The sequence below is a fragment of the Cupressus sempervirens genome, chromosome 5 (genome assembly GCF_028749045.1).
Source record: "Cupressus sempervirens isolate cs-2001-9-10 chromosome 5, ASM2874904v1, whole genome shotgun sequence".
NCBI lineage: Eukaryota > Viridiplantae > Streptophyta > Pinopsida > Cupressales > Cupressaceae > Cupressus > Cupressus sempervirens.
Window position 1 is genome coordinate 396,292,207 of NC_143122.1, and position 23,171 is coordinate 396,315,377.

The 23,171-nt window shown below is 36.0% G+C and overlaps 1 protein-coding gene across 1 annotated transcript; it reads right to left on the minus strand.

The window, feature by feature from the left end:
• Positions 1–6,410: 6,410 nt before the first annotated feature.
• Positions 6,411–22,034, minus strand: LOC149556477 (protein neprosin-like). The gene is made up of 7 exons (XM_089829855.1): positions 21,938–22,034; positions 10,031–10,176; positions 9,877–9,948; positions 9,390–9,596; positions 7,722–7,895; positions 6,995–7,138; positions 6,411–6,809 (listed from the first exon to the last, which is right to left on the minus strand). Exons 1-7 carry the CDS (start codon positions 22,032–22,034, stop codon positions 6,411–6,413), a joined length of 1,239 nt encoding a protein of 412 aa, XP_089685981.1.
• Between the last annotated feature and the right edge of the window lie 1,137 nt (positions 22,035–23,171).

Consider the following 23,171-nt stretch of genomic DNA (forward strand, 5'->3'; position numbering starts at 1 on the left):
TTTTGTTCCATCTTTGAGTGCTTTTAGAGAATTCTTCATCTCTTCCCACTCAGGGTTGAAAGGTGTTATTGCTAGTGCCCATAGCCTCGGTGCCCCTGGTGCAAGGTATGTTTCAGATTGGGTGGGCGAATGTGGATGATTTTGTTGAGTGTATTGTGGGGATGAAATGTGGATTGAACTACAGTTTGCATGGGATTTATTAATTGTTGGGGTGATGGTTGGACATATTGTTGCATCTATTGGGTAAACTATGGATATTGTGGTTGTTACTAGGGTAGATAGGTATGGGATTTCTGCCCAACTGGATGGTTCTATATTGGTGTTTGGGTATATTGATGTTGTGTTGGTTGTTGCTGGAGATTGGTGGTGGAAATAAAGGGGCTATGTTTTGAGATTGTACATGTTTCCCAACATATGTTGGTTGTGCTCCTATTTGAGAAGGCAACTGACCACTGATGGGTGCCAAATAATTGGTGGAATGAATCATCCCTATTGCTGATGGTTGTTGTTGTAGGATTATTTGGCTACTTCCTAAGGGTGGCATAGAAAAGTAGTTGGTAATGGATGGTAATGGATTGATTGGTGATGGTAGGGGTTGATGTGCTTGGAAAGTTGGCATAAATGAAGTACTAAATGGGAAGCTTGTGATCGACCCTTGTGTTTGTCCAAAGCCCCAAGGACCAAGTGGGAATGGAGTGGTGGTATTTGGCATAGATGCAAAGGGATTAGAGATGATGAAAGGTGGATTTTCTAGTCCTATTGGTATCATCCCTATAGGGGATTGTGATGCTAACTGGACGTTGGTATGAAATATGCTAGATGCACTTCTGGTGGGTATGGATAATGTGGAAGCAACAATTGGAGAGGTGAAAGGTCTTGCGATATTGAATGGAATGGATGCAAATTGTGAAGCAGTGGTAGTGACAATGTTGGAGATGATAGGTTGTTGAGTTGTTGTATGAACTAGTGATTGTGCAATGGTGGGTTGATTATTTGGTGGGATAGGAGCACCAAGTTAGGTTGATAGGATATTGGAATCCATAAGTTTTGATTGCACCATTTAGTGTCCTCTTTTTGGTATGAAAAATGGATCATTTAGTTTATATGGACCAATGGGCAGTGGCAATCTGCCAAATAAGAGATGAGTAGGATCAGATATATCTAAAGGTGTTGGCCTCCCAAAACCAAAAACACCAACATTGTCTCTTAGAAATTTTCCACGGTGGTTTCTCTACTCTAATCTATGATGGCGTTACCAATAGTTGCATGTCCTAGTTTGTTCATGAAAGTATCTATATCTAGGGAGGGACCCAAGTCCTCTAGATTTTGTGGTGGTGGATCATGTGTGATTGAAGATACCGTTGGATATGGTTGTGCACTAGCTAGATTACTGCTAAGGTTAGGATCCATGTATTTCTTCTTCCTTTTGTTCTTAGTCAGACATGTGGTAGTGGTAGGAAAGAATGGTGTTTCTAAGGTTGAAGTGCAAAATGCTTTGGACAATGAGTGCAAGTATGTGTGGGTGGATGTTTTTTTTTACTTGACTTGCTAAGCATATAACAATTATGATATAGGGATTTTCTAGGATACAAAAAGATGTATGAAAAATGTGTGGGAATGATCCTAGTTCTAATGCTATGATATCTAGGAAGCCTAAAGATTGGTGATGTGATGTCAAAGTAAAAGAGAGGATGTTTTCCCTATGTGTAAGCTGGAGATATGATAGTGATGTTAACCCTAAGGTAGCCTTGTGACATTTTGGAAGACAAATGATGATCGAGTGTGGAGCCCAACCTTTTTCTCAAGGTGATGAGGGACACAAATGACAAAGATAGATTACCCTAAACAATGCTTAGTTTGAGGGATAACTGAGATAGTGCGATGGATAGAGGATGTAGGGTAGAAAATTCTCAATAAAGTGACACTAAATTCTTAAGTATGATGGAGATGATGGAGGATGTTTTGATATATGTTGTTGATTTGGATGGGGCTGGATGTCTAAAGCATATGACCTAAAGATGATGAATCCATAAAATGCCTAAGTAGGATGAGAACCTAAATAAGGACTTAAATCTATGATATGATAAGTGCAAAAGTGTGTGTGGAAGAAGAGGGACCTAATCAAAGTGGGTGTAGCTAGTGTAGTCGATAAGGCTTTGGTTCACTCCACATCTTAGGTTAAGTTTTGAACTTTATGATCACACTCAGTTTGTAGAGCAACTTCAACACCTTCTTTCTAAATTTGATCTATCTTGGCAAGTCTTTCATTAGGAGTGTACTTTTTGCATTCTGCTTGTGGAAGCTTGGCCTTTTTGAACTTGGTTTTTGGTAGGTCTAACATAAGGTATCTCTACTAGGTTTATCACAATTGTGGTTAATGTAGTGACTATGCTAAGTATACCTTTTACTTTGGGTTGGACAACATAGATCTTTTGGATAGCAAATAGGTCCAAGAAATGGTATTTATAAAAGGATGATATAATGGCTTTCATTTAAAAGAGGTGAAGTACAATCAACTAGATGTGGGGTTACTGCGAATAGACTTACTAACAACCATTTTGAAATAACAAGAATAAGCCTCTTTCGATAACAGATATGACATATTGTGAGAAAACAATCTCTCAAAGGACAAAGAAACTTTGAGAGAGACATAGAAGTGATCTCTTTAGAAAAAGGATTTGATAGTAACCACAACTGTGTATGTTCTAAAAATATTTTTTTACGAGGTCTATTGCACAAATAAGATAATTCAAGCACATTTTTCATCCAAGGTCAATTTGGTTTCACTGTGTTACTCATTAGGCCTATCAGGATGTGCCCATTTTGATGTTTGTTGGATCTAGTGTGATATTTCCCTCTAATTGAAGAGGTGAGTTGATACAAGAGTTGATCAAAAAACTTACACGTCAATGATCCTTCAAGGTACAACAAATAAAAGCCCCCCTTCTATCAAGACAATGACTATTGGAGATGAAACCCTAGTAGCCTTATGCCTCTACCAGGGAACACACATATGTCAAGTAACTTCAGAGAAGCCTTGTATTCTCTTGCACCATGAGTAACACACCAAGGATAAAATGGTAGCTACTAAATTGGTTTGTAGTCAAATCCATGGCCTTGTGTCAAACAATTGTTACATGCATGATCCACTTAAGAATCTATTTTGACCATGCTGAAATCATGGGAAATTTTTCCCACGTCTAAATACCATCATAAATGCCTCACCCAAACTTGTCCTAGAGTGAGAATAAATTTTACCCTTCTTCTCATTTATATATCGATCAGAGGGGTTTACTGGTTTGAGCTTCTATCCAAAGGGGACACACTTCCCAGAGGATGATTAACTCGCTAGAAGTACTCCTACATTATTGTGAATGCTCTTGTTAACAACTTTTAATACATGTGTCATGTATTTAAAGGGTTCTAGTTTGCAAAAAATAGAGAAGTCAAAGATGTGCTAAAAGGCACAATCTCAAGACATGCAAGACACTTGATTCATTCTATTTTTGAGGCTCTTAATGTGTCGTTCCTATTAACTACTTGAAAACACTCATGATTAGCATAAAAAGTTTATTCCAACTTCACAATGATGGTCAACATAGTAAATCAAGTCAACATAATAAATCATTCACGTGAAAGTTTGAAAAAAGATGGGAATAAGAACGATTTACCTTAAGTCACTCAAGATAGTATGAACTCATTTAAAGCACTAAACTTGAGATGCTTGATCCACACGATTCTTTAATGCCCAAACTAAAGCTTCATCACATTCATTCTTTTTAAGTCTTGGCATTTAAGATTTTGTTTATTACTTAATCATTCATTCCATTTGAAAACGTGTTAATTTATCTTTAGGGCATTAAGTATTGAATTTTGCAAAAAACTAAGTAAACTTGCAAATAGATAGTTAAAGAACATAATATAAAAACATTCCTGAAACATATCCCCCCTGCAAGAATCCAACATAAACATGTTAACAAAAACCAACAAACCCACTGGAGTCAACCTACAATCCCACAGTGTGGAAATGTAGTCAAATTGTGCGGGATCATGGTACAAAAATTGATGAAAAAAGTGGGGGTCATAGAAGAAATACTCACAGAGTGAACTTGTAATAGATCGATCTTGTTGATTTGGAAGGTGTTCCCATTGATAGGTTTAACTACGGGTTTGAAGGTAGAAGTTTAAATAGGGTTCCTAGGATTAAATTTGTTGGCAAAGTGATCTTGCAGGTGTTGCAAGCGAATATGCTAGAAATGACATGCTTTCTTGTGGATAGATTGGAGGGTGGAAATGGAGAAAGGGAATTTAGGGGCCATGTGGTAGGTAAGTATTGTGATAGACTCGATCCCACATTTTTAGGTTCACAATCCCGCAAAGTTCTTCCCACATACTCATAGCCATGGGTTCATGAAAGTTATGTGTTTTCAGGTTTTGCTGTTGGAAAATGGATAGTATGATTGGAAGCTCATTTCTTGGATTGGGATTAATACACATGTAAAGAGTGTTAAAAACCTTACACACAACAACAATAAGCATAGTATGTTAGTTTGGTTAATTAGCAAAGTAAGTGCAAGATATGATCAAAAGTGATTCGAATGTGGGGTCCCACCGGGCATGCCAAAATGTATGCTATGAAATTAGTGTGCTAAGAATATAAAATCTAATATAACATTCATAAACTATATTAAACAACAATACATTTTATAAGACAACAAAAACACTGTAGAGGATGACAAACCAAGAATGGTGAGCTCCCCAAGTGCAACCTTGATGTTTTGATGTGTCCAAGCGATGATGGATGTATTCTCAAATGTGCTTCAAGCCTTCAATGGATAGGAGCCTTCAAAGGGATAAAATATGGTGTATGGGGTGAGTGTGGATTCTTGCATGGTAAGAATGAGTTTTGATGATTTGTTCTTCAAAGGGACATTATAAGTTCACATAAGAGTTGGATGATTTGGGAGAGGGGAAGGGTTCAATTTATAGGCCAAGGGGTAGTGAGATGGAGGGCCAAGATGCAAAGATGAAGGTTTGATGAGGGAGGGCTAGGATGCAAGGAAGGGGGAACACATGGACTGTGCTTCATCAAAAGCCATAGCCTTGTTACAAGTGTCACAAGGGGATTGGATAGGGGAAGAGGGTCAAAGTGGGTGGTCAAAGCGAGTTATGAGGGAGAAGGAGTGTGGAAGAGGGATGTAAGAGGCATTAAAGGACCATTAAGGCATGTAAGAGTCATTAATTCTCTTGGATAGGAATGTAAGAGGATGGAGGAGGACTTTGACTATGGCTTGGGTTAGAAAGTCTTAACCCATGTTCAAATTTTTGCACATGTTTAGGAGGGGAATTAGGCTTGGCTTAGGATGGGATTAGGAGGCAAGTGGGTTGGGACATAATGAGATAGGTTAATTAGCTGGCTAAGCGGGGTTAGCATGGGTGAATGGGTTGGATTTGGATAATGATAGGGTTTAGGGATGGTTAGGGGTTTGTAATTGATTTTTTAAATAGAAGAAGGATGTGAGATAGATTTATGCATTTATTTAATTTAATAGAGGAATAGGGATTTAATTGATAAATTGATTTTGGGTTATCATTTGATTTTATCAATTGGACTATAGTTAAATAAATTAATTAATTAACTAGGGGATGACGATTAATCAATTAAATATTTAATATTTAATCAATAATGTCCTGAAAGATGACTAAATAAGATTACTTAGTGATGTAATCAGATTTAGGTGTCTACGAGTGCACCAAGATGGTGTGCAAAAAGGGGGGGTATAAGTCGACACATTTTTTAATCCAAAATAAGGTAAACTAGATCTTGGAAGATCCATTTGAGAGTCATGCACTCAAAGTGAGAAAATGTGTAAAACATAAAAATTGTAGTACTCCAAATCTAGTTTCGAAACTACTAAGGATTTTTTTTAATGGATAAGATTAAGAAATTCAAACCCCATGTGCATGATTTTTTTTCCTATTTTTTGTTGAAAAATATAACATAGCTATTTTAGTATGCTCCACAAAGCATACAGTTATATTTCATATTTTGAAAAAGCCTTTGGTGCTATGATAGGTAAGAGTGAGATCTGGAATTTATGTATTTTTCATAATTTTTTGACAGGTAGTTTTTTTTTCTATATGCTTTTTTGAAGTGACCTTATCTTGAAATTTTGATAACTTTTCATGTGCTATGAATACTTGCATCAAAATAATCTAAATTCAACAATTTTTTAAAAAGTGTATATAATCAAGTTTAGAACAATAATATGTAATTTATTTTTCATTTGGTTAAGTCTAGATCAAAATTGAATACAATAAATAGTAATTAGAAGAAAAAAATATCAGGCTTTATTATATTGACATAAATAATAATTTTAAAATAGATATAGATTATTTACAAAATCCTTCTAATATTTGCATTTAGGGTTGTCACCTCCAGGGCCTCCATAGTATATATAATCTCCCCAGTCACTACTTTGATATCCTTTTACGCCATAACATTTTTTCTTAGTTGCCACATTGAACTTATACTTATTTTCTATGGGAACATCATTAAGAGTAAACAATTCTATATTCCTTACAAAAGTTGCTTTTGTGTAACCATCTCCAGGGAAGCCTCCAGTGCCCATATCTGTCTTTGAATATGGAGTCCCTTTAGGCTTAGCAGCCACTGACACTTCTCCTCCAAAATCAACTCGATTGGCATATGATGACAAGTAGTTAAAGTAGCGTGCAGGCCAATGACCCACTAATTTCTCTTGTAAATACACTTCCCAAACTATAGCTTCTGGTGTACCCCTAACAGACTAAGAAACACATAATGGTTTAGTTATAGTCAATTATCTTGAAATGTAATTAAGGAAATAAAACTATTTTAAAAATATAATAAATTTAGAACAAAAATCTTTTTATAGTTAAGATGCAATTTGATTTGAAATATATAATCCTTCATATAAGATAACAAATTAAATGATTTTTTTTTTTGGCTTACTCTTCTTATGCTTATAGTACTATCTGTTTGTGGACCATTGTATACAGAAAGCCCTTCAACTGGCATTCCTGGATAGAACTCTTTTCCTTCTTGAACAAAGTACTCACACTCTTGATTATAACAACCATTTGCCTCACCATTCACCTATATAGATACCATTTTACAATAAACTTAAACAACTATACAAGTCATAAGAAAAAAGACAGAAGAAAAAAAAAAACAAACAAACAAACATAATTATATAAAATTAATTCAATTATTATTTGAAAGTAACTAAGAAATGTAAGACTAATATGTCCATAACAATTACTTAATTTGCATTATATATTGTGATGATAAAATTGTGATTGATTAAATATAAATGAAATGCATCATTTGTAATCTAACAAAAAATGCATTTAAACTTAAGGAAAAAACTAGCTTAAAATAAATTCAATTATCACCTTATAATAAACTAAGAGATGCGAAAACCAATTCAATTATTACCTTATAATAAACTAAGAGATCTAAAAACAAATTCAAGTATTACCTTACAATAAATTAGACCTTTAAATGAACTTATGTAGAAAATAAACCCATTACCTTATAGTAAATGAAGAATGTAAGTATACCATGGTTATAACGTTTGGGGTAAACCTGCAAGCTGACTATACACTTTAGTATCATATTATCATATACTAATTATTAAATTTGAATGTAAGGAAATTAAGTGAGTATTTGTTCAAACCTGCAAACCAATTTGCATTGATTCACTACTACTTTCACCTTTGTGTAACTCTTTCAAAAACCAAAGCTCACAGGAACTGAAAGCATCATCAGACTCCACAGAAAATTGATATGAATTAAATTTTGCTTTGGCTCCATGAATATCTTCAGAGGCTTTCAGTGTTACAACTGCCCACTGCAAAATAAGGATAAAATTAGGTTATTTAAGAAAACTTCATTTATGCCATTCATTATGGCTACCCTTACAGTCTAACATCAAGATAATTAATTTATAACTTATTTTTTCTGAAGAAGAGTTTGATAAATTAAATATTTAAAAAATTAAAACTATAAATTATTTTTAAAACTATATTTTATGTCACATGTCAATTCTAAATCAAAAATCTTAAATTTTGTATTCAAAGACTCGTATTCTAATCTAATTTAATAATTCTCAATTTATTCTACAATGTGTTGGTTAAGTGTTGGTTGATTGTTGTTAGTTGTGATGACTAATCTTCAAATTCTAATTAGACTCTTGTGATTGTAGACTTGTGCCTTTTCTAATTCATTGTGCTTGTTAGGCATTGCGCATCAACATTTATAATTGTGTCAAGTCTGATAGGTTAAAGTATAATTGGAGATTAGGTGGTCTACTATATTCTATTTTAAAGCCTTAAGATTGATAATTGGAAAGGGGATTATCAAATGCATGAGGTCATCCAATGGGTTCATAGGTTTAAGCCTCCCCATTGATAATTGGGAAGGGGGTTATCGAATGGACGCGGTCATCCAATGGGTTCATAGGTTTGAGACTCGACATTGATAATTGGGAAGGGGGTTATCAAATGGATGAGATCATCTCATGTGTTCATAGGTTTGAGCCTCCACATTGATAATTAGGGATGAGCCTCTACATTGATAATTAAGGATGAGGTCACCAAATGGGTTTGTATTGTGCTTGTGTGCTCTTGGCTCAACATTGATAAATGGGGATATAAAGTAAGTGTCAACATTGGTAATTGAGACTTACAATATGTAATATTTTGCATTGATAATCAGAGACAACCTCTACATTGATAATTAGAGATGGGGGCATCTAATGTGTTCATAGGTTTGAGCTTCAATATTGAGAATTGGGGATGAGGACATCACATATGCTTTGTGCTTGTGTACGCTGCAGCCTCAACATTGATAAATGGGGATATAAGGTGAGTCTTAGTATTGATGAATGGGATTTATACCATCTAATGAGCTCACAAAGCCTCAACATTGAGAATTGGGAATGAGGACACCACATATGCTTTGTGCTTGTGTGTTGAATGGGGATATAATTCTTACTATTGACGATTGGGATTTATACCATCTAATGTGCTCACAAATTTGAGCATTAGATAATTATGGATGAGGTCATCTAATATACCTGTAGGTTTGGACCTCCACATTAATAATAAGAGATGAGATCATCAAACGTACTTAATATGAACATGTTTAAACCATCCAATGTACCCATGTGTTTGAGCCCCCAAAATCCTCCAATATACTAAAAGACATATTGTACCAACACACATTAAGAACTTTGACCACATTAGAGAGAGAAAAAAAAGTTAAGATCATTTATTTGAACACAAATCCCTCCATATATTCGAAAATATATAATTGAACAAAAAATAGATAAGTAGCAACAAACCTGATGATCTCTACCATCTTGTCGGACAACATCTGTGTGGACACCATTTGTCTGAACTCTATCTAGTCCTCTTCTATTTAAGAATTCTCTCACAGATCCAAACCTTTCAACAACTTCACGTGAGATCTCCAAAATGGGCACAGTTCCTTCTATGCACTCTTTCGCTGTAGAGTTGGTGTAACCCAAATGATTATTCTTCGAATCCTTCTGCAACCCCTCCAAAAAAATAAACATTGTATTCTGAGATCTATACAATATTCATGCATTGTAATTCAAAGAAAGTTGATGTCTACAAAAGTATACTTTTCCGAAATTAAGTTTAGAAAAATAAGTCAATTTTGACTATTTAACACTCCTAACCTAAGAATCAAGTTGTGTTTAAGCGGTCCTCTTCATGCACCCAAAAAAAACCATGTATTATCAAATCTAAAATCCATTCATGCATTGAAACTCGAAAGAAATTAAGGTGAAGCCTGCAAAACCATACTTTAATTTTCTCAGATCGAAGAGCTGGCTGATCCTCATACTTCACGCACAGCACGTTGTCTCCATTGATGTTCTGAAAAGAAAACAATGTTAATTTAAAATACAAGTTGATAAAATATCAAATATCAAATTTACACTTGAATAGAAAATGATACCTTATATTTATACACCGCCGAAGGGTTAATATAATCTATGTACTCATCAATGGTCATGTCATGCAACTTCAAGGTCTCATTGTTGTGAATGTCCTGCAAATTATCTGCTGCCAATACGAAGGGTGTAAATATGAAGGAAATAAGTACTGCGAAAACATTGTAAGAAACCATAGCTGAAACAGAGAGGATAATTTCTCAAAAGGAGAGAGAATTATTATGGTTCGTGTTAAGATTTATATAGGAGATTATCATTCCCCAAAGATAGACAATAGATAATGATAAACGTATCTTCTCTGAGGATTCATCATTCTCCAAACATAGATAATGATAATGGATATCTATCCCCACTGCTATTTTTAAGATAAAAGATCAAAAGACATTCCTCCAAATAATAAGGTTTAGTTAGAAGTTTGAGCTGTAATAGAGGTTTCATACAAGGGTTTTCAAGGGGACTCAACGAGGTTAATGTTTGTTTTTAATCGTTTAATTTGTAGATTTGGGTCGTTCACTAGGAGTAGGCTTAAAATTCACTGTATTTGTTTTGTGTACAATTAATAAATTATACGAGTCCACGTGTGAAAATTAAGTACTTTTATGTAATAATATATTAATCTTTTTATTTATTTGATATATGACTCTTGATGTTATAAGATTATTTTTTGATACTAGCACAAAATTGTCTTTGTAAAGTACTACTAAACATATACATACATGCACATATGTATGTACATGTAACCTCCTGTCAAGGAACTCAAAAGAAATTAACTTAAAGATTTACGAAGTTTGCGAAACATTTTTTTTTTGAAAGATAATAACATAAGAACAACAGATATAAAATAGCAGAAGCAATAACATACACATAAACACATACCATAAAATAGATTACAATTCTTAAGGGTCCCATGACGTTGAATCACATTTAAGTTTAATTAATATTAAATTTAACATATAACACATCCATATTAAAGAATAACTACAATTACAAATTCCATTTAAACAATATACAATTACAGGATGCCACTTGGCAATAAACAAAATGCACAATCATCCACTATACAGATCATAAGGTATGTAAGGCTAAAATAATATACATCATGAAATTGATAACATCATCTCGTAAGATCTATGAAATCAAATACAATACACTTAGAGTACAACCATCTATCATAGTACATAAGAAACATAATGAAAGAGAGTACAGAGCAAGGAACTCTAGCCACGACATCGAACTGTCGGATCTCAATGATATAAGAAAATGCACTACCACCCGACCTTGTGAAACCCAAAAAGGTCCACTCTCACCACTCTGAGGAGATAAACTCAAGTCCTATACGAATATCAACAACACAAGTCAAAACCAACATCTCAGTCAAGGAAACACCTGAAAGCAAACTATCTCAAAGAGTACCAATACACAAGTATCAACTAATCCTAGAGGCAACAAAGACACATAGGAAATCTACTATGTAAGTGGGCAAGTGTCATCACATGAACCAACTCTAAAGTTACCTAGTCTTGTATTTTTAAAATACTCTACCCCTTAGTGACTCTATGTGGCACTAGTATCCTTTCGTACAGACAAGGCATACTAACAAGTTAGCTCTAAGGTTACCCTAATAGTCTTTTAATACTTCAGACCCCCTAATGACTTCCTATGGTACTAATATCTTATTGATTCATTTTAAACTCATTTAATGAAATGTTATCAATTATTAAAATAACCTACAATCAGTTACCCGACAACCTCTTTAGGGTCTCGGCCTCCATTGCAAGTCACTTCGCAACATTACATACAAATAACCTACCCTAAGTTTAAAAAAAGAAAATGATCTTAAATGACCATAAACCACACATAAATTCTTAAACAAGCAACTGGAAAACACTAAAATATCACTAATCAAAATCATCAGTTTCACCAATTATATGATCATCCTAACTTGACTGGTCCAAAATCAAGTACACATAAGCCAAATCCATGTCATAACATGACATCACCAAAAATAAATCATATAATCACCTCATTCCTGTACAAGTAACTGGGAAGAAATCAAGGATAACTGATCGAAGACTCAAGGATTTTATTGGGAAAGTCACATCATCCACCTCAGTTCTACACAAGAACTAGAAAGCACATCAAAATATCTGATCAAACTCATCATAGCACACAACATGACACATCACCATGGTTGGGTATAAAAGATCGTAATTAAAACATCATCATAACATCACAACACAAAACTCTCAAGCCTCTGGTAAACATCCTAACTGGCCAAAGCTAAGTCAAACCCGAAAATCTCAGCACCAGTAAATCACATGTCACATAAAGCATGTATAAAAAAGAAAATTTCATAATTCATTAGGTTTTGAAAACCCTAAAGTTCAATATTTAGTAAAGGTTTTTAGATTAAATCACAGACAATTCTATAATAGAAATCAATTTTCTCAAATAAGAGTTTCAATTCAAAGAAATTCTGAAAACAGAAACACAACCAACATGGAGAAGACAAGAGTTTGAAGAATGAGCAACTACTGCACAAACCCACAAGATACTACCTGGATCTAATGCTAAAACAATGAACGTACAAACACACAAGAATCTTCCTTTTCCTTTGAAAACCCTCTTTTTAAAAAATTGGCTCCTCCAAACCCATGTATCTAGAAATGAGCTATGATTTCCTTAATAAAGAATGTTTTCCCCCAAATCAAGGCTTTGATTATGCAATCATGTGAAAACTCTTTGTCTTTGATTATTATATTTTAATTTTCATGCATACGCTTTATGCAATTTAATTAAAATAAACTTTATTATATAATATTTTCTCTCTCTAGTTAATTATGAGATGTTTTAATAATATATTTATTAATTCAACTAATAATATTATTTAGAGTTTATTATTAAAAATAAAACTCCTAATATTTAGAAAATAAGATTGGATTTAACTGTCTTATGTTAAGAAAATGGTGAATTTATAAAAAGCGAAAAAAGCAGGACAGGCAGACGATCATCATTTCAAAAAAATAAGTTCTAGAACAAATCAAATTATAGGCAAAAAGTTCAAACCTTCCAGGAAGCAATGGTTTAGACCCTCTTTGGCGGACAGCTGAGATTTATACTTGATGCAAGAGCATCCAGAGGTATAAGGGCAATGTTGTGTCACCCAAAAAAAAAGTACTTAGACTTAGTTTCTGTTTCATGTGTTTTCATTTTTGGATACCCATTTCGGTCAAATAAAGGTTCCAACTCTCACCGTTCCATTATCAGTGTTCTAGGTTAGAGTTTTTAATCACCTTGAGATACGTGTAAATGCCATAAAAATAGGAGTATGTAATTGAGCCATCATTTTGGTGAACTAAAAGGTGTAAATTGGTCGGATGATTTTCATTGTAATCTAGAGCATTCCAGAAAAAGAATCAGGTCAAAAGGCCCCACGGTTTGAAAGTTATCGCATTTTTTTAGTTTCTGGAGACATTCTAAGAATGCTTCAAAGTCAGGTTATGGGCATTAAATGACCTCAAATATGGCCAAAAATGAGGGACAAGCCAAGCTGGTCCATAGGGCTATAGAGCACTTTTAGAGCTTTCCAAAAATGTAAACGGTTCGTCAATCGGAGCTACGGTTCAACAGTTATGCCTCCCAAAAGTTTGGTTACCATTTCTGGATTCTTCTAATTTTGTGCCGACTTCTAATGCGACTTCTAGAGCCTTCTATTTGGTCGGTGGATGCCAACTAGCACTTTCTAGAATGTATTCCTAATCCTTAACCCTTCGGGGTCTATTTAATAACATTTCTGGCATTGTAAAAGGCAATTCGGAGTAGAGTTTGAGAGAAGGTATTGGGAGAAGAATTTATCTCCAGATTTATGCTATTGTAAGCCCATAGGGCATGTTTTGGAGTCTGTTTCTCTGCACTAAGTGTACTAGAATATTTTCACAGTTAATAAAATTTTCCATTTCCTGTTGTGTCCATTTTGTGCTTGGGTTGTGTCCCCATCAATACTATTCAAATTTTGCCATCAAAACTTTGAACAAATATTCCATTCTGAAAAATCTGGGTGAAAAAGAAAGCCATAATCGGCAATCCCACCACGAAGCACCTACTCAGGAAAATATTATAGGTAATCAGGCAGTCTTTCCAAATATGTCACAGGTTGAATCCTTCCACACTGTATCAATTTTTTTTAGTAGCCACCAAGCTCAATTTTTCACCATCAAAAATTTAGACAATCAATTTAGGGTTTTTAATTTGACAAAATATGTGCACCCCAATATATGTAAACCCTCCCCTCATCCATTAAAGGTTGATAAACTAGTGTCATCGGCTTCATGCCACTTTATTAGCCCTAGTTTTGTCTCATCCCTAGTCAATTCTTAGCCATGTTCTTATATTCCTCCTCATTGGTGTTTAGCGATGGGAGCTCATGTGGATGCCTTAAACCCTAAGGGAAATCTAGGGTCTCAGAATTCTCCAAAAAGTGAAGATAATTCCATCTTTCTACACGATGAAGAAATTGAAGATATATGGAATGACTATCAAAAAGTTGGAATCTTCGTGGTGTGGAGTGGCCCCTAGGATGATTTGTTCTTTCTATCAAACTAGTTAGCAAAAAACTATGAGGAACAGGTAAGTATCTCTTACTTATTGGATAAATTTTTATACTTACATTGTAAGGATGAATCCATTCAAAAAGAATTCATCTATGTATCTGAATTCTTTTTCAATGGTTATATGGTTAAATTTATAGAATGGCATCTGAATTTTAGTATAGAAAGATTAGATATTATATGTCCAATTTGGGTCCATATTCAATCCTTATCACCTGAATTGAATTAAATAAAGATTCTTAGGTCTTTAAGGTCTGGCTTGGGAGAGCTCATAGGTGTAGACTCCTCCTATCAGAATCACAACAATGTTAAACTGCTCATTAAAACAAGGTTTAATTGACCACCTCGAGGGCATTGGAAAGTGATTACAAAAAAAACATTGTATGATTTAAATCTGCAATTATTTGAGGGGGAAATATTAGAAATTATAAGGATAGATGGGAACAAGAACAACAGTTTCAAATCTCTACCTCTGACTTTAGACTTCCTCAGTAAGTTCCCAAAGATAAGAGCTTAGTAAAATAATTGGAGGAAAAGGTCCCTCGATCTGAACACCTCTTCACCGTGTTTGAAAAATAGTAAGACTCAAACAGATCTTCGAGGTAGAGAAAGGACTATCAATGAAAAAAATGTAGAAATGAAGAAAAGACTCAAATCCATTATAGTGGCTGGCCATATGATGAGTCCACAACTCTCACAAGGGAACAAAGCTAAAGAAAAATGGAGAACTAAAGGAAGACAAGAAGTGTCAAAAAATATCTTAGGATAGGGGACATCATCAAAAGAAGGTAAAGATATGGAAATTAGTGGGATTCATCCACAACTGGCTCAAGATCAACCATCTTCCATTGAAAGGGATCAAAACCTATTTGGTTCCATGGCTACTAATCAGCAGGAAGGGAACATCTCTCATAGCAAAATCACTTTGGATAAGTAAGATAATCTTACAGGTGAGGATCAAGATAGAAGGCTAACATTTTCTCAACAAAACAAGGTAGCAGGGATTTTTGATAAATTCAACATAGAGGAATTAGAGAACTTGCTATTATTTGGATCAAAAGTAGATATAGATGAAACTCCCAAATCCACAGAGGAAGTTCTGAAAAGGGAGCAGTGTCAGAGTCAAATTGTTAAAGAAATAACTCTAAGCAAAGATGATGCCATCAGATCTTCCAAGTTCTAGCAAACTCCATCAACTTCAAATAATTCACCATTTACTCCAGTAGTCAACCAAAAAGTAGTGGATGGCAATGTAAAGGAGGCAGAAAGTTCCATGGTAAAAGAAGTACAAATTTTCCTTAATAAGGATATTACTATGGATTCGGCAATGGAAAACTTGGAATCAGGAGATGAAGACCTTGATCAATTATCTGAGGAATTAATCTGGGTATTCTGCTATGAGAATATTGAGGACAACTCAGAGGCTCAAAAGGAAGAACTAATCTAGAAAAAAATTTAATTGGGAGGTGGCAACTACACATGCGAATATTTTAGAAGAGATCTTTTGAAGATAGAGGCTAAGGATAACATCAAGGAGCAGATTCAGAACAGTGAAAATGTGATGGCTTTAGAACTTAGAGACAAAGAGGCTAGTAGAGACAGAGTGCAAGGATTAGACTTTGAAGCTAAATATCAGCCTAGTATTTTTAATTAGATCATCAGAAAACTTGAAACTAAAGATATGGGAGGAAAGATCAGCAACAAGAATCATATTTCTCATAGTATAGAAAAAGAGTTTGAACATCTCAGGATCTAGGTGAATTAGGAAGGTCTGAACTCACCTAAATATGGAAAAATGAAAGGTAAAAGAGGCAGAAGACCACTGAAGGAACTCAAGGAAGCAAAGGGACTTAGTAGAGAACAGCAAAAGATTGATCAATTACTTAACAACGGGAAGGGGAAGTGCCTTCCCAAGGAGGCATGAAGATTACAAAATGGAATGCTAGGGGCTTAAATGCCCCTAGCAAGAAAAGGTTATTAAAGCATAACCTTAAATATTTTGAATCAGAAATCACTTTAGTACAAGAAACAAAGTTAAATAAGGTTGAAGGAATAAAGTTAGATAAAATTCTAGGCCTATGGTGCTCGATCTTTCAAGAATTAGTAGGTGCATCAGGTGGTCTAGGAATCTTTTGGATCCCTAGGAAGGTATCTATAGTTGGTCTAAAAAATAGCAACAACTAGATCAGTGTTAATGTCCAAAGTGTAAAGGAAAATATGCAATTTATTTTAATTAATGTGTATGGCCCGACTAGTCATATGGGGAAAAAATTTGTCTGGGAAGAAATTAGTACTTTTATTAATAGCTTTGAGGATAGATCCTTTTTTGTAGGAGGAGATTTTAATACTATCTTAGATCCATCAGAAATAATAGGGGTTATTCAACAACTCTCGCAATCATCTCTAGATTTTAAAATATGGTATGATAAGCATAGTATGATTGATATACCAACCAATAATGGAAATTTTACATGGAATAATAGAAGGAAATATTTTGCATACATTGCATTGGATAGATTTTTTTTATAGGGGATCTAGATGCTAACAATTTTAATGTTCATTCGTCCATTTTGCCAATTGTCGGGTCTGATCGTTTCCCAATTTGGTTAGAATTTATAGAGCCAATTAAACCAGTTAGGAAACCATTTAAATGTGAAAAAATATGGTTCCTCAATCTGAATTTCATCAAGAATATAAAAGAATGGTGGGCACAAGACAATTTTGAAGGTTCTAAGATGTTTATCTTCATCTCCAAAATGAAGATGCTCAAAGAGCAGATTCTAAGATGGAACAAAGAACATTTCAACAATATTTTTAAAGAAAAAATAGATATAGAAAATAGACTAAGTAACTTAAATTCAAAAAGAATTAGGAAAGGCATGAACAATGAAAGCCTTTTGTTAGAAAAAGAACTCGCTAAATAGGAGGATATACTATCGAAAGAAGAAATTTTTTGGAGACCAAAATCTAGAGAAAAGTGGGTAGATGAGGGGGATTGGAATACGAAGTTTTTTCACAACTCCACCCTTTATAATAGATCAAAGAGAAAATTTACCAGTATTAAAAACTGCCTGGGTTCATGAACTGAGAAACCAAATGAAATTGCGGACACCATCGTGACACACTTCCAAGAATTATTAAATAATTACGTAGGTTTGAATAGAGAGGTGCAAGATAAAATCCTTAAATTTATCCCTAAACTAATATCAGCTGAGGATAATAAGATATTAAATAAACCTATTACTTTGGAAGAGGTGAGATCAGTGGTCTTCAATATGAACCCGGATAAATCTCCAAGCCCTTATGGTTTTTAGGCCTTCTTCTACCAAAAATGTTGAGATATTATTGGGGAAGATCTATCGAAAGCCATTGAAGCATCAAGTAATGGAGGAGCCCTATTAATAGAAATGAATTACACCTTCCTTACATTGATTCCCAAAAGGAATGAGCCTAAGATTGCAGGGGATTTTAGACCTATTGCACTATGTAACACAGTTTATAAGATTTTCTCCAAGATTCTTGCAAATCAACTTAAGGGTTTCCTCCCAAAGTTAATCTCTGAGGAACAAACAGATTTTTTTCCTAGTAGATCCATTCTTGATGGCATTCTTACAATCCAAGAAACCATTCATTCAGCTTGTAAGAGGAAAGAGCCATGCATGTTCATGAAATTGGATTTTTTAAAGGCTTATGATATGGTTGATTGGAAATTCACGTGTAAGGTTCTTGAAGCTTTTGGATTCTCCCATCAATGGATCAATCTTATTTTTAAATTTATTTCTACTTCAAAAAAATTAGTTCTCATTAATGGGATGCCTAAAGGTTTCTTTGAAATTTCGAGGGGTATTAGACAACGAGACCCGTTATTTCCCTCCCTCTTCATCATTATGGCAGAAGCCTTTAGGAGAGCAGTATCTAATGCTTACCATAATCAAAAAAAAATTGGCATTTTTTTGACTAAAACAATAATGCTAAGCAAGAGTGGAGGGAGCAGAGGGAACAGAGATTTTCAAAATTTTAATTCACGTAAGGGTGGGATTTCTCTGGATCATCAGGATTGGATCCTTGGACTAGAACATAGGTCGTAAGGGGGGATGGTCAGGCAGCTTCAGGTACTGGGGACCAGTCAGAGATCATGAATGCGAACCTAGATGTCCCCCCAAGGAAGTAGTCAAGACTCCTTTGATTCCAAAGTGGACCAGCAAGGAGCTATAAAATGGTCCTCTCTTTTTGGGGTCAAACCCTCAAGTAAGTCCTCTTTCCCACCTGTCAAAACTCTACCTGAATCTAAGAAAGGCTCTTGTGCCATTGCCATCCCAGACAAGATTGCAGATCATAGCATTCGATCCATGGCTTCAACACTGATTGGGAAATTTCTGGGGCCTAGACCAAACATTGATAATGTCAAGACTTACACCAAGAAGCATTGGGCCCTCAAAGGCCAAGTCTCGATCATGGCTATGGAAAAGGGTTTCATGTCATTCAATTTCACATGCATGGAAGATTTGGCCAATATTCTTTGTGAAGGAAAATGGGCTCTTGGTTGATCCACTCTGGTGTTGCAGAAGTGGTCCTCTAAACTAAATTTGAGCGACACCTTTTTTGTTCAAGCCCCTGTCTGGGTTAGATTACCCAAGCTGCCTTTAGAATTTTGGAACAAGGATATTTTTGTGGGGCTTGCAAGGACTTTTGGTGAACTCCTCTCTATGGATCTAATCACAGCTTCCAAGCATCATCTCAACTACGCACGCATCTACATAGGTGTTAGAGAAGGCATAGATATGCCTGAGACTGTAGCCTTTCATTCCAAACTTAGAGTACATATCTAGAAACTAATATATGAAACTATTTATTTCACCTAATTTCATTGCTTAAAGGTTGGTCACAAGGCTCATCAGTGCCCAAGGGTAGAAAAATAGAAGACCAAGGAGCTAACAACCTCAGACAAAGCTAAGAAGAAATCTATCCCTTCTCGCTCTTCCACCAAAGGAAAGAAGAAGCTGATCTGGAGGCACAAACCCTCCAAGCCTTCAGATTCATGGAAGAGCAAGGAAGAAAAGTAGAATGCATCCAGGCAGATTGATGCTAACATGGGTGATCCAGCTCAAATGGTGTCAACTGATGTAGCCCCCCCCCACCCCCCCAAGGAAGTCATGGCTGAAGAGGGAGGTATATCACCAAAAGAGCTTGAACAACATGACAAGAGGTAGAATGAAAAGAGGCAGGAACCACCCCTCTCCAATGAGAGAGAAGCTCTGAGGATGGAGACCCCTTGCTCCAATTGCAAGCAGGACTCTCCTCAGAAGATATCCCCCAAGCCTTTGGCTTCCCCGATCCATCCCTCTGGAATGGATTCCAAGTAGGAGATTGCCCTATCTGTTCCCAAGGTATTGGAGGCAAAACTCCTTCAACTCATCAATAATGCATCTCCTGACCAGATCTCTCATTGGGAAGAGTGGATTGATAGTTGCTCTCTTGATAGCCTTAATAGTTGGTGCATGACAAAAAAGAAAAAGAAGAATCAACTTCATGACCACCCCCCTTTGTCCCCTGCGACAACCAGAAGCAAGGTTAGGGTTGATGTTGGGACAACCCCCAAGCAACAAGGAAGGAAGAAATCCAATCAACTATTGCAAGAAGAAACTAAAAGGAACCTTGAAAATGGGAGCCAGAGAACCATCAAGGAATTCTCAGGAAGTAAGAAATGAAGGTCATTTCTTGGAACATAAGGGGCCTTAATGGGGCTCATAAACAGGAACTAGTTAGAAATTTGATGAGAGATCAAAGACCCAATTTTTTGTTGATCCAAGAGACCAACATGAAAAGGGAGTTGGTTAAAAATATTTCTTTCAGCAAACTCATGAACTGTGAGGCCACTGACTCAAATGGTGCCTTAGGAGGGGTGATGATTCTTTTTAACAACAGGGCATTTAGCTTGATCTCCATCTTCAATGATGATAATGCTCTCCTATGCAAGGTGTCTCATATCCATAGTGATGACTCTTGGTTTATCTTGAATTTGTATGCCCCCAACTCTAAAAGGGAAAGGAAATCCTACTGGGATAAGATCTTTGTTGTCATCACCAACTATGATGTCAACAAAGGGATCATCATGCGGGACTTTAACTCTCCTCTCACTGATGATGACAAATGTGGTGGTCTTGCCCTAGATTAGGATAGCAAGCTTGACCTCTCCAACTTCATCCTCAACCTAGCTTTCATGGACATGGACCTTCAAGGAGGAAGATTCACTTGGTCTAATAGAAGAGTTGGCAGTGAATGTATCTAAGTTCATCTTGACAGAGCCCTCATCTCTCTCGAGTGGCTACAGACACACTCCTATAGACTTTCCCTTCTCCCTAGAATAGGCTCAGACCATTCTCCTATTTCTCTCTCTATCTCTCCTCTTGTTGTCAAAAGGACGTTCTCTTTCCATTTTGAGAAAATGTGGATTACCCACCCGACTTTGGAATCCAAGATCTCTTCATGGTGGAATATTGAGGTCGAAGGCACTGCTATGTACAGAGTTTCCCAGAAATTGAAAAATGTGAAGAGAAACATTAAGATTTGGAATAAGTCGAACTTTGGCCACATTTTCTAGGATAATGATGAGAAGACCAACTAGCTCTGTATCATCCAAAAAGAAATTTAGCATTTCAAATATAATGATCTAAACAAGATGGAAGAGAGGGCCATCCTCTCTGATCTCCACAACATTATATCAAAGGAAGAACATTTTTGGAAATAAAGATCTAGAGTTAACTGGTTGAGAGAGGGTGACTAGAACTCAAGATTCTTCCACTTGACCACTCTTAAACACAGGGCAAACAACAAGATCTCTAACATTAAGAAGGGCCAAGCTCAAGTATTCAAGGACGATGAGATTGTAGATGAATTTATTCATTTCTTCTCTTCCCTCCTCTCCAAGGACCTTTCTCTCTCGATGCCTGATCAAGTAGACATTTTGTCTGCTATTCGTTTTTTGTTGCAAGCACATCACAATTTGATACTAAAAGCTATTCCCTCCCTAGTAGAAATCTTCCAGGCTCTCAACTCTCTTTCGGGGGACAAAGCTCCTGGCCCAGACAGTTTCTCAACCTTCTTTTTCCAGGTCTATTGGGAGGTGGTCAATAGGGATGTGACTAAGGCTGTTCAAGAATTCTTTGGAGCTAGAAATCTTTTGAAAGAACTCAATGCTACATTCGCGATTCTCATTCCCAAGATTTTGAGAGCTAACTCAATGGACAAGTTCAGGTCTATTAGCCTTTATAATTCTTTCTATAAAAGCATATCTAAGGTCCTTACTTCCAGGCTCCTCAACATTCTTCACTTGATCATTTCTCCTCAGCAGACTGGCTTTGTCCCTAAGAGGCAAATTCTTGACTCCATTGTCACAGTCCATGAGGTCATCCACTCTCTTGAGGCTAGTAAGAAGGAAGGTTTTATGCTCAAACTAGACATGTCTAAAGCCTATGACAGGGTGGACTGGAATTTCCTTATGGCTATCCTTCAAGCTTTCGAGTTTGATGCTTAGGTTTGTAAGCTCATCTCTCAACTTGTTAATTCTCCTTCTTTATCTGTTTTGGTTAATGGCTCCCCCTCTCTTTTCTTCTTCCCTTCAAGAGGACTAAGGCAAGGTGATCCCTTATCCCCTATCCTCTTTATCATCCTAGCTAAATGCTTGGGAAGACTTATCTAGAGGAAAAGTTAAGATAGGAGTTTACAAGGGCTCAAGCCCTATTCGGGTTCCTATTCCTCCACTCGTCAAAAATTTGTGGATGACACTATCTTGGGAGGAGAAGCCTATGTTAGAGAAGCCAAATTTTTTAAGGATCTCCTTAACACCTATACTAGGGGCTTAGGCCAGGCTATTAATTGGGAGAAGAGCTCGATTTACTTTATCAATACCCCTTTGGAGAGACAAAGGAAAATTGCTCACATCTTGGGATGTGGCATTGGGTCCTTTCCTACTAGCTATCTTGGCCTGCCTCTGGGCACTAGACCCCTGGATTCATTCTGGAATAGCATCATTGATAGATTCAATAGGAAGCTCGCTCACTGGAAAGGGGCCACCCTAAGTCAGGCTGGCAAGTGTACTCTAGTTAAATCCATATTCCAAAACCTCCCTACTTATGCCTTAAGCCTCTTTGGTATCTCGGCCAAATATGCAGACAGAATGGAGAAGATTTAGAGCGACTTCCTCTGGTCTGGGTCTGAAGATCACAAAAGATACCACCTTGTTTCTTGGGACCTCATTTTCCTTCCCAAATGCCATGGGGGGCTTAGTATCAGAAAAATTAGACATCTCAATAATGCCCTTTTAGCCAAATAGCTATGGCACATTTTTCAAAGCATAGGTGTTTGGAGGATATCTTGTTTGAGAAATATCTGAGAAGACAATCCCTCATTTTCCCGATTTATGAGACTGAGATCCCCCAGGGGTCCTACATTTGGAATGGGATCTTGAAGGTCAAACCCCTAGCCAAATCCAAGGCCAAATGGAAAGTAGGCAAAGGTGACAATATTTTATTTTGGTAGG

Bases quoted from the DNA above. Each gene is read 5' to 3' on its own strand.
- LOC149556477 (XM_089829855.1), bottom strand. From the start codon at position 22,034: ATGGACTGTGACAATGGAGTCAAGAATTTGCCTCTTAGGGACAAAGCC. The intron at 9,949-10,030 runs GTATCATTTTCT...TTTTCTTTTCAG, and splicing joins CGGCGGTGTATAAATATAAG to AACATCAATGGAGACAACGT. The intron at 6,810-6,994 runs GTAAGCCAAAAA...TGTGTTTCTTAG, and splicing joins GTACTATAAGCATAAGAAGA to TCTGTTAGGGGTACACCAGA.